Source organism: Macaca nemestrina, chromosome 2, assembly GCF_043159975.1.
Source record: "Macaca nemestrina isolate mMacNem1 chromosome 2, mMacNem.hap1, whole genome shotgun sequence".
Classification (NCBI taxonomy): Eukaryota; Metazoa; Chordata; class Mammalia; order Primates; family Cercopithecidae; genus Macaca; species Macaca nemestrina.
Window position 1 is genome coordinate 136295864 of NC_092126.1, and position 13999 is coordinate 136309862.

Here is a 13999-nt window from a genome sequence, read left to right on the forward strand (position 1 = left end):
GATATACCAATACCAATTTTTTCTAATAAAATTAACTTTTCACCATCTGTACCTTCTTCCCTAAGAACATTCATCAAGCTTCCCATGTTAATCCAGTTACTTTTTAGTGTTTGGTAGGTCTATGGGTTCCCTTCTCATTAAAACTTATTCCTGACCAGGCACGGCGGCTCTCACCTGTAATCCCAGCACTTGGGAGGTCGAGGCGGGCAGATCACCTGAGGTCATGAGTTCGAGACCAGCCTGGCCAACGTGGTGAAACCCCATCTCTAATAAAAATAAAAAAATTAGCCGAGAGTGGTGGCATGGCCTGTAATCCCAGCTACTAAGGAGGCAGAGGCACAAGAATCACTTTAACTTGGGAGACAGAGGTTGCAGTGAGCCGAGATCGCACCAATGCACTCCAGCCTGGGTGACAAGGGCAAACCTCTATCTCAAAAAAATAAATAAATAAAAAATAAACCTTAGTCCTCAGGTGATTTCGTTTTCTTCCTCCTGGGTAAATAGATATGTCAGCAATGTGAGCATCTAAAAATTCATAAGTAACTCTATGAAAACTTACTTGACTTTCTGAATCCACACACAGTAGTCTGAGATGTAGAGATCATTCAGTATGTATGCTGGGTCGTTTTCCTGAAAAATTTTGTGAATATCCAAGACACACTTTAAAACTGCACTTTTACCTGAAGAAAATTGAAAAAAAAACATAAAATTATCCTTAAGAAAAAGAAATTCAGATCCTGAGAGGTAATATATTTAAAGCAGTTTAGAATCCTGATCATTTCCTTAAGAATATTTTTAAACGCAAAAAAATTTATGAGTCCTATTAGGTCTAAATCCCTTTATGGACTTCCTTAAGAATTACACATAATCTTTGGCCGGACGCGGGGCTCACACCTGTAATCCCAGCATTTTGGGAGGCCGAGGCGGGCAGATCACGAGGTCAGGAGATCGAGACCATCCTGGCTAACACGGTGAAACCCCGTCTCTACTAAAAATACAAAAAATTAGCTGGGCGTGGTGGCGGGCGCCTGTAGTCCCAGCTACTTGGGAGGCTGAGGCAGGAGAATGGCGTGAACCCAGGAGGCAGAGCTTGCGCGAGATCATGCCACTGCACTCCAGCTTGGGTGACAAAGCTAGACTCCATACCACCCCCAAAAAAAAAAATTACGTATAATCTTTATATTCTATTGTTACAGCTGACTAGTTGTGGTTATCATTAAAATGCTATGAAATACAACTAGGTCTATTAAATGAAAGGCAGGAAGTTTTCTAAACCAAATGAATATTTAAATGCATCATAATTTTAATTAGATAATGTTCTTCCAATTCAAGCTTTCAAAATAACATGGAAAACTGTATTCTAAATTTCAAACTTCTTTATTTCTTATGTCAACATTTTCTGTCAAGGAATTATCTACTAATAAATTATTTTATCTTAAAGAATTGAAGAAAACTCAGTTTGAACACTCAAACATCATAGCACTACTTCAGAAATAAGCTGACAAAACTCATATGAACAAAAGCCATCAAGGATTAAAGTCTTGTTCAACCTAACTACTTCCTCCTGGTTTTTAAATGAACCTAATTTTAACCTAACCAAAGTCCACAAAAGGAGCCTTTTACAATTCAACAATTCCCTAGGTGTTCCACACTTCATGATACTCCCTGAAATTTATTAATTATAAGGTGAACTATTAATACCATATCTAGAGTATTACCACTTTCTTTGACCTGTGAAATTCAGTATTTTCAGTTTAACAGTTTCATTCTTATCTTCACAGTTCTGAAACACAGAAATACTGTATACTGAGTTCATGAAGACACTCAATGCGCTTTCATCGACATTTCCCATTTAACTTTTAGATCATAAAAGAATCATGAGCTAGATGATGACATCTCAAGATCCTAAAACTGCTGACACTAAATTTTTTAACATAATTAACACTAGAAAGTAAGTTTCAAAAGAGCAGGGGCTTCTGTTTTACTTAGTGGTTAATCCCCAATACCTAGAACAGAACACTGCAGCAGCAGGTTTTCCATTTAAGTATTCTAAGAATGAATGAATACATGACAGACACAGTAATCACCCAGCTTAAATCCTTAAAATTTCTTTCATTCTACAGTCTCACCCATCAAATCCTCATGATTTTTCCTTGGAAATGCTCCTTGTATCTGCCCTTTGTCTGCCACTGCCTGAGATCCTATGTTCACTCATATTCTCATCTCACGTCTCGATTTTAAGAATCTTCTTGCCCATCTTTCAGATTCCAGACTCTACCCCTTCTAACACACATTTTTTAATGCACTGTTTTCATGGAATCTCTTCCCTGCATATGTTCTCAATGCTCTTTCTACAGACTTGTTTCCATGCCTTTTTCCCTTCTCATGTGACCTAGCCCGCTATCAAGGTCTAGCTCCAGTCTTCACTCCTTCGGGAAGCTCTGGGCTGACTTTCCTAGTCTTCACGGTCCTTTACTAAATGCTGCAAAGAAGTGGAAAGGAAACTCAAAATGGGGAAAATCCTCCCCAAACCTCTCCTGTTCAATTCCCAGGAGGAAAACTGGAGGCTCCAGGATGGGTAAGATACAGGGCCACTGAGTTGAGGGACCAGGATCTAAATTCCAATCTTAATGGCTCCAGAGGCTACCCACTGTGCCATGCTACCTGTATGTTCTTGCCCCATCCAGTCTATATCACGTTTTTATTACTCAAGGACTTATTAGTGACTTTAACCCCTAAGTAGGTAGTAAGTCCTTGAAAACAGAGTCCATGCCTTTTTAAAAAATATTAACTTGGTGGCTTCTTCATATGCAGATACAATAATGAATGAATGAAGAATGTCAATGGAAGCTCCACTGCTAGACTGATTGTGAAGAGAAACTAATATTTAGAAGGCCTAAAGCTACAAGATGTCAAGTTGATTTGGTTAAGTCAAGGTCAGTGCTACGGCTTATCAAAGTGGCCCAGCTTAACTATGTCAAATGATTAGTGTGGATCACCCAACAACAAGCCTATTTTAATTACAAACTAGGTAATGTTGAGAGCAGGGTGTGATGAAAGGAGGAGGAAATATAATCAAAATCTGCAGGCATGATGAAACCAAGTTTGCCACATTAGCCATATTACCCAAAGAATCAAGGAACAACTGACCTGTAAGAATGTTTTGAAGTTTTAATTGCCACAGAGAAGACAAATGTCACAGTAAGCATATGCCAACTAATTTCTTTCTTGCTTTCCTTCTCTCTCTCTTTTTAGGGGAAGGAGGGTGCAGAGGGAAGGAGTTAGTTTTATAAGCACTAAAAGTTTTAAATGTCAATCATAAGTCTTTACTGGAAAAACAAACTATTCTCTTGTAACTTGAATAAGCTTCTCTGCTATGTGACACTTCCACAATACTATCTCTCAAGATCCCACACTTTACTAACATAAACAGGTTAACAGAAAATGCAGGATTCAGGCTAGGCGTGGTGGCTCATGCCTGTAATCCCAGCACTTTGGGAGGCCGAGGAAGGCGGATCACAAGGTCAGGAGTTTGAGACCAGCCTGGCCAGCATGGTGAAACCCCATCTCCACTAAAAATATAAAAATGAGCCGGGCATGGTAGTGCGTGCCGATAGTCCCAGCTACTCGGGAGGCTGAGGCAGGAGAATAGCGGGACCCAGGGAGGCAGAGGTTGCAGTGAGCCAAGATCACGCCACTGCGCTCCAGTTTAGGTGACAGAGTGAGGCGCCGAAGAAAAAGAAAAGAAAAGGAAAAAGAAAAAGAGAAAAAGAAAAAGAAAAAAGAAAGAGAAAGAAAAAGAAAATGCAGGATTTGGAGAAAACCATTTGGCTGGAGCAAAGAGTTCATGTAGGGAAAAAAGGGAGAAGCAGATGAGTTTGGTAGAAATCAGACAGAAACAAGGAGGAAGAGAAGAATGCACTTGGACAGACTGAGTGAGAATGTCTCTAAACTTAGGTGTAGGCAGTAGGAATAAAGGACCCTACTCCGGATATCGTAATGTAGAAAGGTACAGAGTTAAGGTCACATATTTAAGGAGGATCCACAGCAGCCATTACCTAATAAAATTATATACAGCTTCATTTAGCAGACACGCCTAAAGTGAGGTTGCCCTCCTGCTAAAGGCCACAGGCAAATTTAAATCTTCCAGCTATCACAAAAATAATAATAATAATAATGAAAAGAAATGTCAAATAACAGGCAGGGCATGGTGGCTCATGCCTTCAATCCCAGCACTTTGGGAAGCCAAGGCGGGCAGATCACCTGAGGTCAGGAGTTCGAGACTAGCCTGGTCAACATGGCAAAACCCCATCTCCACAAAAGTACAAAACGGAGTCGGGCGTGGTGGCATACGTCTGTAATCCTAGTTACTTGGGTGGCTGAGTCAGGAGACTCACTTGAACCCAGGAGGTGGAGGCTGCAGTGAGCAGAGATCGCACCACTGCACTCCAGCCTGAGCAACAGAGCGAGACTCTGTCTCAAAAACAAACAAAAGAAATGTCAAATAACAAAAAATAAGAAATGTCAAAATTTTTTTTTAATTTAAAGAGAAGAAATTACATTGTATTTGCATGTTCTGATTCCTATTTTCTAAAAAAAAAAAAAAAAAAAAAAAAAGACAAATACTCATTTAAAAAATGCTAGGCAGGGCAGAGTGGCTCATGCTTGTAATGCCAACACTCTGGGAGGCCAAGGCTGGCAGACCACCTGAAGTCAGGAGTTCAAGACCAGCCTGGCCAACATGGTGAAACCCTGTCTCTACTAAAAATACAAAAATTAGCCAGCCATGATAGCAGGTACCTGTAGCCCCAGCTACTTGGGTGGCTGAGGCGAGAGAATCGCTTGAACCCAGGAAGCGGAGACTGCAGTGAGCCAAGATCACGCCACTGCACTCAATCAAGCCTGGGCGACTTGAGAGTGAGACTCCATCACAAAAAATAAATAAAATAAAAATAAAAAATCCTAGACGTATATACCCAAATGATATTAACAGTATCCGTCTCTACGTTCACTGAGCAAATATGTGAGAGCCTGTCATGCACCTGACATTGTTCAATATGTGGGAGTACAGCTGTTTATTCTTTTCTATACTTTCCTCTATTTTCAAAACTGTCCACAAGAAACATTCATTATTTGTTTAACAAAAATTAAGACATGTTCAACTACACAGCCAACCCCTGAAAAATTGACAAATGAAGGTTACAAATTTGAATCCACATTTTAAATTATATTTTAAACAACTGAGAAGCAATATTTAGATTAATATTTAAAAATCATATTGCACGGCAGTTTTGAAAGGGAAAGTTATATGCTCTCTTCACAAGCTGTGTTTTACCTGTAAGCCTTAAACTACTTTCACAGTATGTGATGTGACAAATATGGTAAAGATAACCAGGCTACTGGCAGTTGACAATCCAGAATAAAAAGTACATGAAAACCATTCTCTCCCCAACAATATGCATTGTTACTCTGAGGTCACACTTGATCTCTTCTGTTCTGACTATGTCACCATAGATGACTATAGCATCACAGTCAGGAGACTCACCAAGCATGTGGCTGGGCTTTTTTTTTTTTTTTTTATTCAGTCTCTTTTGTACTGACTGCTCTTTCTATCAGACCCTCAGCCACTTACCTAGCAGCTATGAGCAAAGGAAAAATCTGGCCCTCTTCCAGGTTGTCACATGGCCGGTGGCCAGAAGCCTATGGGGACTCAAAGTACACGGTGCCTGTGGGGCTCTATCCAGTCGTGGGCTCATCACACATGATATGGGCATAAAAAAATGCTAAGGCCTAAGTCCAAGAGAATCATTTCTGCTCAAAGGCACTGCAGGAAAGTGACCATTTTTAGACAGTTCACTGCCAGGTTCAAAGCAGAAAAAAAAACAGTGCCTTGCACAGTAACCACGGTAACTATTTTCACTGCAGAATGGCACTAACAGCGCTCTCCAGGATGTTAAATCCCAAGAGTTAGGGATTCTTTAGGATGGACTTGGTTGAACAAGTCAACCCTATCCGTGGAAGAATGACTCTAAGACCAAGAATTCTTGTTCACTCATGAAAGCAGTTTAACACTAGTATCCTGGTATTATAAATGACAAGTGCCATGAATGTTTTACTTCAGGGAAAGACTAATGACAACACAGAGAAACGTAACGACAAGATAAAGAAAATATAGATGACAGTAATAAGTAGGTAGGTAGTAAATAAGATTTAACATATTCCCTGGCTTTCCTTTAAAGGAAAGGTAAACTAAGAACAATGTGATTTCCTGTCTGGACAGAAGTGGCATCTCAGGTTAATATATCTTAATACAAAGACAAGATTGAGTTGTTCTAAATAGAATCCCCTGGCTTCCTGAAATCCTCCTATTAGGAGAGCAGGGTTGGGAATAATCTTTCACTGACAGACCAGCTCATGGCTGGAGGCACATAAGAAATGGTTTCCATCTCTAGGAGATGATCAGGGAAGTGGATGTTTTTGCTGGCTAAAAGCCAGCATAGGAAAAACAATGTAAGTTGCTAAATCTATACAGTAAGAGCTAAATTTCTTTTCAATTGCTGGTACATTACAGCTATGTGACTGTGGTTTTCCGGGTATCTACTCTGCCCTTTAAAGTTCTGAGTTACCCAAGACAAGAAGCTAATTGCTTCTTGGCCTTTTGGCTAAGATTGAATGTCATATCTGTCCTTATCAAGAGGCCAAAATAAGAAAATGGACCAGGCCTAGTGGCTCACACCTATAATCCCAACACTTTAGGAGGTGCCAAGACAGGAGGATCACTTGAACCTGGGAGTCTGAGACCAGCCTGGGCAACATAGTGGGACCCCATCTCTACAAAAAAATAATAATAATTTAAAAAATAATCAGTAAAGAAAAGAAGAGTGGTTATTCCAAACATCTGAGGGAAAGCACTGCTTGGTCTTTATTTGTAAAATCATCTCAAAATAACAGCCAACATTACTATCATTTAAAATACATAGCTTAGTATAATAGATACCTGGCTAGAAAATGGGTAGAATTCTGGGATTCTGATGAGACCATATTATCAAAACAGATATCTTATGATTTCAACACTAATTTTCATATGTCATTTGACCATAAAAAGGGAGAAGGCAGAAAACCTGTGTCAAATTAATCTAAATTAAGAGAACCAAAGTGGGGTAATTTGCTTTAACACCAGGCCCTATCAGGAAATAGAATAAAGTCAAATTCCTAAAAATTAACACAAACACACACATTAACTTTAGCATTAAGAAGGCTTCTAGGTCTATGCAATTTTTTTATCCTCAAATTTCTCAGATGCCATTTAAGCCTAGATTTCTGAGCTGTATTAAGAAACACATACTTGAAGCAATGAATTACTATTTTGAACACAAACTTATGGTCCTGTCAATTTAAAAAGTATTCTTTGTTATTAAAATTACATATATTATCTGTATACTCGCAAACAAAATTAACAGGAAGCAAACATGTACTTTGTAGATGTCCCCTTTGCCTGGAATGTACAACCCTCAATTCAACCCCAAATTTACCGTCTATCCAAGTCTCAAATCAGACATTACTTTTTCTGGGAACAGGGTTCCAACTCTTCCCCCAGCTGGTTTAGGGTTCCCTCATATACCCGACATACGCCCCTATTACAGTAGTGCTATCGTTTGAACGCACCCTGCAAAAAGCATCTGTTGGAAAGTTAATCCACAGTGCAACAGTGTTGGAAGATGGGGCCCAATGAGAGGTATTTAGGTCATGAGGGCTCTACCCTCATGAATGTTAATGCCAATTATAAAAGAACTTGAGGCTGCCAGTTCAATCTCTTGCCCTCTTTCTCACCATGTGATACCCTCTGCCACATTCTGATGCAGCAAGATGGCCCTCACCAGTCCCGTGATCTTGGATTTCCCAGCCTCTAGAACCATGAGCCAATAATTTCTGTTCTTTATAAATTACCCAGTCTGTGGTATTCTGTTACAGCAGCACAAAACAGACTTAAGGTAAGTAATTAGGAGCTACCCACTTGCTCTGCACCAGAAACTTTATATAATTACATGATTTAACCCTACAAGTTAGGTACTTTCTTCCCTGTTTCACAAATGAGAAAACTGAGGCTCAAAGATATGAAGGAGTTGGCCAAGATCACAGCTAGGAAGCAAGAATCAGAGCTGGAAAATAAGTTGTCTGACCCTCAGCCACTATGCAATAAATCCATTGTCAGTATTTATCACCATGTGTGATGAAGTCCTTGACAGTAAAGGACATGACTTTTCATCTTTCTTCCTTGGCCTAGAACAATCAATGTCCAGCAAATTGTATGATCCTGTTCAATAAACGCTGGTTGTTAATCTACAGTCTGGAGTACAAAGAATCTAACTTTAAACACACCCAGTCAAATTGCTCAGTTAGCATATACTAGTTATAAGATCTCTGTGGTCTACAGATTTGCTTTAAGTTATTTGCATCGTGACAAACATGGCATATACAATTTGTTTACTCCTTCCCTAATTACATATTTCCCTGACGAGAAAAGAATGTAGCTGTACAAACTTTATTACATCACTGTACCATTAAAAGTTCAAATAATGAATTTAACCCAAGGCTACTTTTTGCCTTTTCTGCTCTAACAATCCCTGCAAGATTCGCCAGTTTGGAAGGACAGCCTTGACATTAACTCTGTCCTCTTTCTTAAGTAACTTGTCAAAACAGTGACTGTTTCAGTTTAGAAATACATGACTAGATGCCATCAAAACTACATAATGGTAACATGACTAATTTCAATTTCTTCAGACAACTAAGAATGAGGCATCCAAGTTCAAGGTAGAACATTAAAAATATATAGTCCATCTACGTAGTAAGGAGAGAAGTAGATTAAAAAGCTGAAGATGCATGGGAAAAAAAACTCTTTGAAACAGCTGCAACCTAAACTTGAACTTTTAAAAAACCCACAGGCACAGAAAACTTCAAAATTTTGTGGGTAAAATTTGTATTCAATTTTTCCATCTTAAGAATTACAGTATGTATTTCAATGCCCTTTGTACTTTTAATTAAAACAATTACACTCCATTTTTTCCAATAAATACCACTTAATAGCGTTCTAATTCTTTGAAATTTGTTTTATTTCAAAATGAAAAAAAACTAAAACTTCATGAAGTCGGAAAGAAGAAATAGGAGTATACAGGAAAAAGACAACTGGATATCTCAAAGAGCTCATAAAAAGAAAAACCAAACCTAAACCTAATCCTACCACTGATGAATTTATTTTGGTGATCTCAAGTACTGATAAGTATGTCAAGGTAAACAAGGAGAAAAACTAAACCGTTTTGAAATCCTCACTGTGTTTCAGTGAATATGTTTGCTTTCTGCTAAATGGTGTGCACACTGGCAGACTGAGCTATGCTTCTTTATATTTTAATCAATGGATAATAAATATAATTTAGTAAAGCTGATTAGATATGTATCTCTACATGTAAGTTTAATTTATATGAAAAGGATGGATGAAAATTTTGACTATGAAATTAAGATCTTAGAACTGTGTTCCCCAATTCTAAAAAGCCAAGGAAAGATCATTAAAAAGCTACACATAAATAATCTTATGCAGTTCTTAGCTAATTTCTCACAAAGTAAAAATGGTAACAATCCCAACAGTTCCACTGGGGACCAGCTGTGCAGCCCAGAGTTTGCTTGCTTCTGGTATCACTTCTTAGCTGTTTGGTACTTAATCTGAATCTGTTTCCACAGGGATAAATTAGAAGAAAAATTCTTAAGAATTGCCATGGAAATTAAATGAGACAACAAACATGTAAGTACTTTATATATAAAAAAGGAAGGACGACAACAGGTCATATGATCAGCCCTGGCACTCCCGTTACTGGTCCCTGCCCCCGCTACCTGTGAAGCACCTGCCCACATATTCCTTCCTCCTCAGTGCCGTGGCTAACGCTATAGTTCAGACCATACTGCCTGTCCCCAGACTACCTTGGGTCTAGGCAAGAATAAGTCTCCTCTCTTCTCCATGCCCACTAACTTCACCCTTCTCAATGACTCTATACTAAGTGTTGCTGCCAGATGAATCTGATTTCATAAGCCTCTCACCGGCTCCAATGCCAAACTCTTCAGTGGTTCCTCCCTGAATAAGACCCAAACTCATCAGCAAGCCATTGCAGGCTCCTTTCAGCCCAGTCCCTGCACACTGTTTCCATCTTTACCCTACCATTCCCCTTCACACCTCTGGCCTCCAGACAGACAGGAATTTGCCGTTTCTTGGACATGGAACTCTTTCATTTTCCTTTTTCTGATTTTTTTGCCTTCTACTTTCTCAGGGAATACCCTTCCTCCACATCTTCTTTTCTAAATCCTACACATTCTTTAGTAACTATCATTATACATCACTCATTAATGCTGTTTGCTCCTTCCCTATTAATCCCTTCTCCTCCCACTACTAACAAGCACTCTATCAGGGTCAGAGTGAAGTATGGTAACTGAAATCCTATCACTCATTTCCTCCACCCTGACCAGGCTCTGGCTGACAAGATTAACAATACAAAGTAGTCAAAAGAGAGGCAGGGCATCCACTTTTTAAAAAGGTTTTTGGTGTTAACTACATTAGACAATGCGGGACATCTCTTACCTCCTTTGTCTGCCCCAATCTTAGAACCTGTATCAGGCTGAGACTCAGTCTCAAGCCACGACTGAAGGAGCAAAGACCTGGTGCAAGCCTTCACTGCAGCTAGAAACAGGCAGGTCCAAGAGGGTATGAGAAAGACAGGCTGGCACTTAGCTTGCTTTAGAGCAGAGACTGAAAACCGGGGGCCTCCCAGGCTGACGTGGGCTCTCAGACATGCTATGGCTCTTACATTGTGATTTAAAATTATTTTACTTCTTTGTTCATACTTAAGCTTTAAAAGATTTTAAAGCTTTCTACTTTAATTTTACTTTCTACTTCTTTTTAAAACTGGCAATACTACATATTCACACAGCAACAGTAGGCTACAGTTGAGCCATGTATCTCTCGAGTTCACACAGGCCTCATTAGTCTCTATTTCCTTAAACCCTAGCATCCTTATTCATTTGCCTGCTTGGCGAAGTAGCCATCTCAGTTTGCCTCTCCTAATGTACAGAAGTCTACTCTAACGTGAGCCAACTAGATCAGCTACATTTCATCCTGTGGGAAGGCGAGAGAAAACAGCTGAAATGATCTACTTCAATGCTGGCTACTATTTGGAATGGCAAGCAGCCAAAGACCTCGGCTCCCTACAAAAGGGCTCCCTCCAACCTCCATGTACATACCCAAGGCAGAGGTGGTAAATTTTCTCTGTAAAGAGATAGAAAGTAAATATTTTGGCTTTGCAGGTCAATATCTGATGCACTTACTCAATTCTGTCATCTTATCAGAAAAGCAGCCATAGACAGTATGTAAGTGAATGAGCCTGTGTTCCAATAAAACTTTATTTATGGACACTAAAATGAGAATTTAAAATAATTTTCCCAAGTCACAAAATATTATTTTTATTTTTTTCAACGATTTAAAAATGTAAAAAGCATTATTAGCTCAAGGGCAATAGAAGATGGATTTGGCCTGTGGATGGCCATTAAGGTAATTTCTTTTTTTTTTTTTTTTGTTAGAGACAAGGTCTTACTCTGTCACCCAGGCTACAGTGCAGTGGTGTGATCATAGCTCCCTGTAACCTCGAACTGCTGGGCTCAAGCAATCCTCCTGCCTCGTGATCCCAAGTAGTTAGGACTACAGGCACACACAACTATGCCCTGCTAATTTAAAAAAAAATTTTTTTTTCTAGAATCAAGGTCTCATTATGTTGCCCAGGCTGGTCTCAAACTCCTGGCCTCAAGAGATCTTCCCCCTTCTACCTCCCAAAGTGCTGAGTTTACAGGCATGAGCCACCATACCTGTCCGTTAAGGTCTTTTTTAAAGGGAGTCTCTCCTTTGTATCTTATAAAGACTTACATTTTGTTCTTGTTTTGAACATTTAAGTTCTGAGGTATATGTGCCATGGTGGTTTACTGCACACATCATCCCATTACCCAGGTATTAAGCTGAGTATCCACTAGCTCTTCTTCCTGATCCTCTCCCTCCTCCCGCCCACCCCCTCCCACCCTCCGAAAGGCCCCAATGGGTGTTGCTGCCCGTGTCCATGTGTTCTTATCATAAATACTTACATTTTGTACCCTATCTTTTGACCTATCATTCCTATTACACAATAAACTCCTTAAGAGCTAAGACCAAGTCATAAATATCTTGTAACTCTTCACCAATTCTGTTATACTCCCTTGCATGGAGAATAGATTTGATTCATGTCTGTTGAATAAATAAATGTCTGCCACTTGTTATTTTCCAACGCTAACTTCTTACTTTAAACTTTAAGTTGGGATATGGTGGCTCACACCTGTAAACCAGCACTTTGGGAGGCTGAGGCAGGAGGACAGCTTGAGCCCGGGAGTTTGAAGTTGCAGTGAGCCATGATTATGCCATACTGTACTCCAGCCTGGGTGACAGAGTGAGACCTTGTCTCTAAAAAATAAATGAAATGAAACTCTAAATTACCTAAATATATGTATAATCAGATGTTGCTTAATGATTTGGATATGTTCTGAGAAATGTGTCATTAGGTGATTCTGCCATGTGAACATCACAGAATGTACTTACACAAACCTAGATGGTAGTCTCCACTACACACCTAGGCTATAGTATAGCCTATTGCTCCTAGGCTGCAAACCAGTATAGCATATGACTGTCCTGAATGCTGTAAGCAATTGTAACACGGTGCTAAGTATTTTTGTATCTAAACATATCCAAGCATACAAAAGATACAGTATATTCCAGCTCTTTACTGATTCAAAGAAAAACAAACAAAAAAAAATTAGTAAGAAAATAAAGATACAGTAATCACAGTATTACAATGTTATGGGACCACTATTGTACATGTGGTCCATCACCTACTGAAAGTCGTTATGTGGTACATAATTGTAATTCTTACATGTATTCCAGGTAAAACATAAACAATTATTCAATTCAGTTCATCAAGGCCTTAGTATTAGTATACAATAGGACCTTGATTCATTAGGGTCAAATAGAAGGTTTTCTCTTTGTTCCCCCAAAGTTGTCTTAAATACATACAATTTTCTGCTGCTATTTTCTTACAGAAAGTTACTTCCATAAAAAATCAGATCCATAAAAATAATCTCAAAACTGACTTTAAATTTATTTAAAGAGGCACTAATTATAGAAGTTTTTTTTAAGCCATACATTCAAACCATGTAACTAAGTTCTAGGGATTTCTACACTGCTCAGCTCAGAAACTGCTGAAATTAACAAAAATAAGTAATACAGAAAATATAGTGTAGATTTAAATTGTATGTAATATTTAAGAGGTCAGCCGACTTGAAGCCATCACCCATCAGTAAGCATTTCTATATAACTCCAATTTTCAAAGAATACTAACATTTTAAAATATTTTAAGTGATATTTTTGAAGCCAAATAACCACAAGTTATTCATCATTTGTTGCAATTAAAAGGCAATTTATTATTTGTAAGCCATATGGGAAATGCTTCCCTCTACTGTGTATTTTAAGAGAACCAAGAATGTTTTATACAAATGTAACCCAAAAATTACCATGAAAGCAATCTAAACATTTTTAGTGATTAACATTATTTAGAAGTATTAGGGGGAAAGGGATTCTATGGAGATGACTAGAATTTGATATTCTTTCTTTTAATGTTTACATTTATACACAATACCCTTCTACAAAGGGTTATAAGTATAAACCTGCAAATGCTCTGAGGTTAAATAATACATATGAATGGGAAGAATGTACTAATTTAGGAGGCTGGGAACATAGACTTGTACTCCAAGGAAGAAACAAGAGTAAAAGGAATTCACTTTGCCTCACAGAAGGAGAATCCAGAGTTCTCCCTTTCAAACATTCAGCAGCAGTTCATGATTTCCAGGAGTTAACTCCTGCTGTCCTCTGAAGTTCTCTCCTTTCTTG

General features: G+C 38.7%; 1 protein-coding gene across 2 annotated transcripts in view; it reads right to left on the bottom strand.

Annotated features, from left to right (window-relative positions):
• Positions 1-13999, bottom strand: part of LOC105479585 (SHQ1, H/ACA ribonucleoprotein assembly factor) — a 121067-nt gene that overhangs the window by 47478 nt on the left and 59590 nt on the right. For both annotated transcript variants that reach the window (XM_071092078.1, XM_011737605.2), the window contains exon 10: positions 560-680. In XM_071092078.1, coding sequence (XP_070948179.1) covers positions 560-680 — 121 coding nt within the window. The remainder of the gene's footprint in view (positions 1-559; positions 681-13999) is intronic.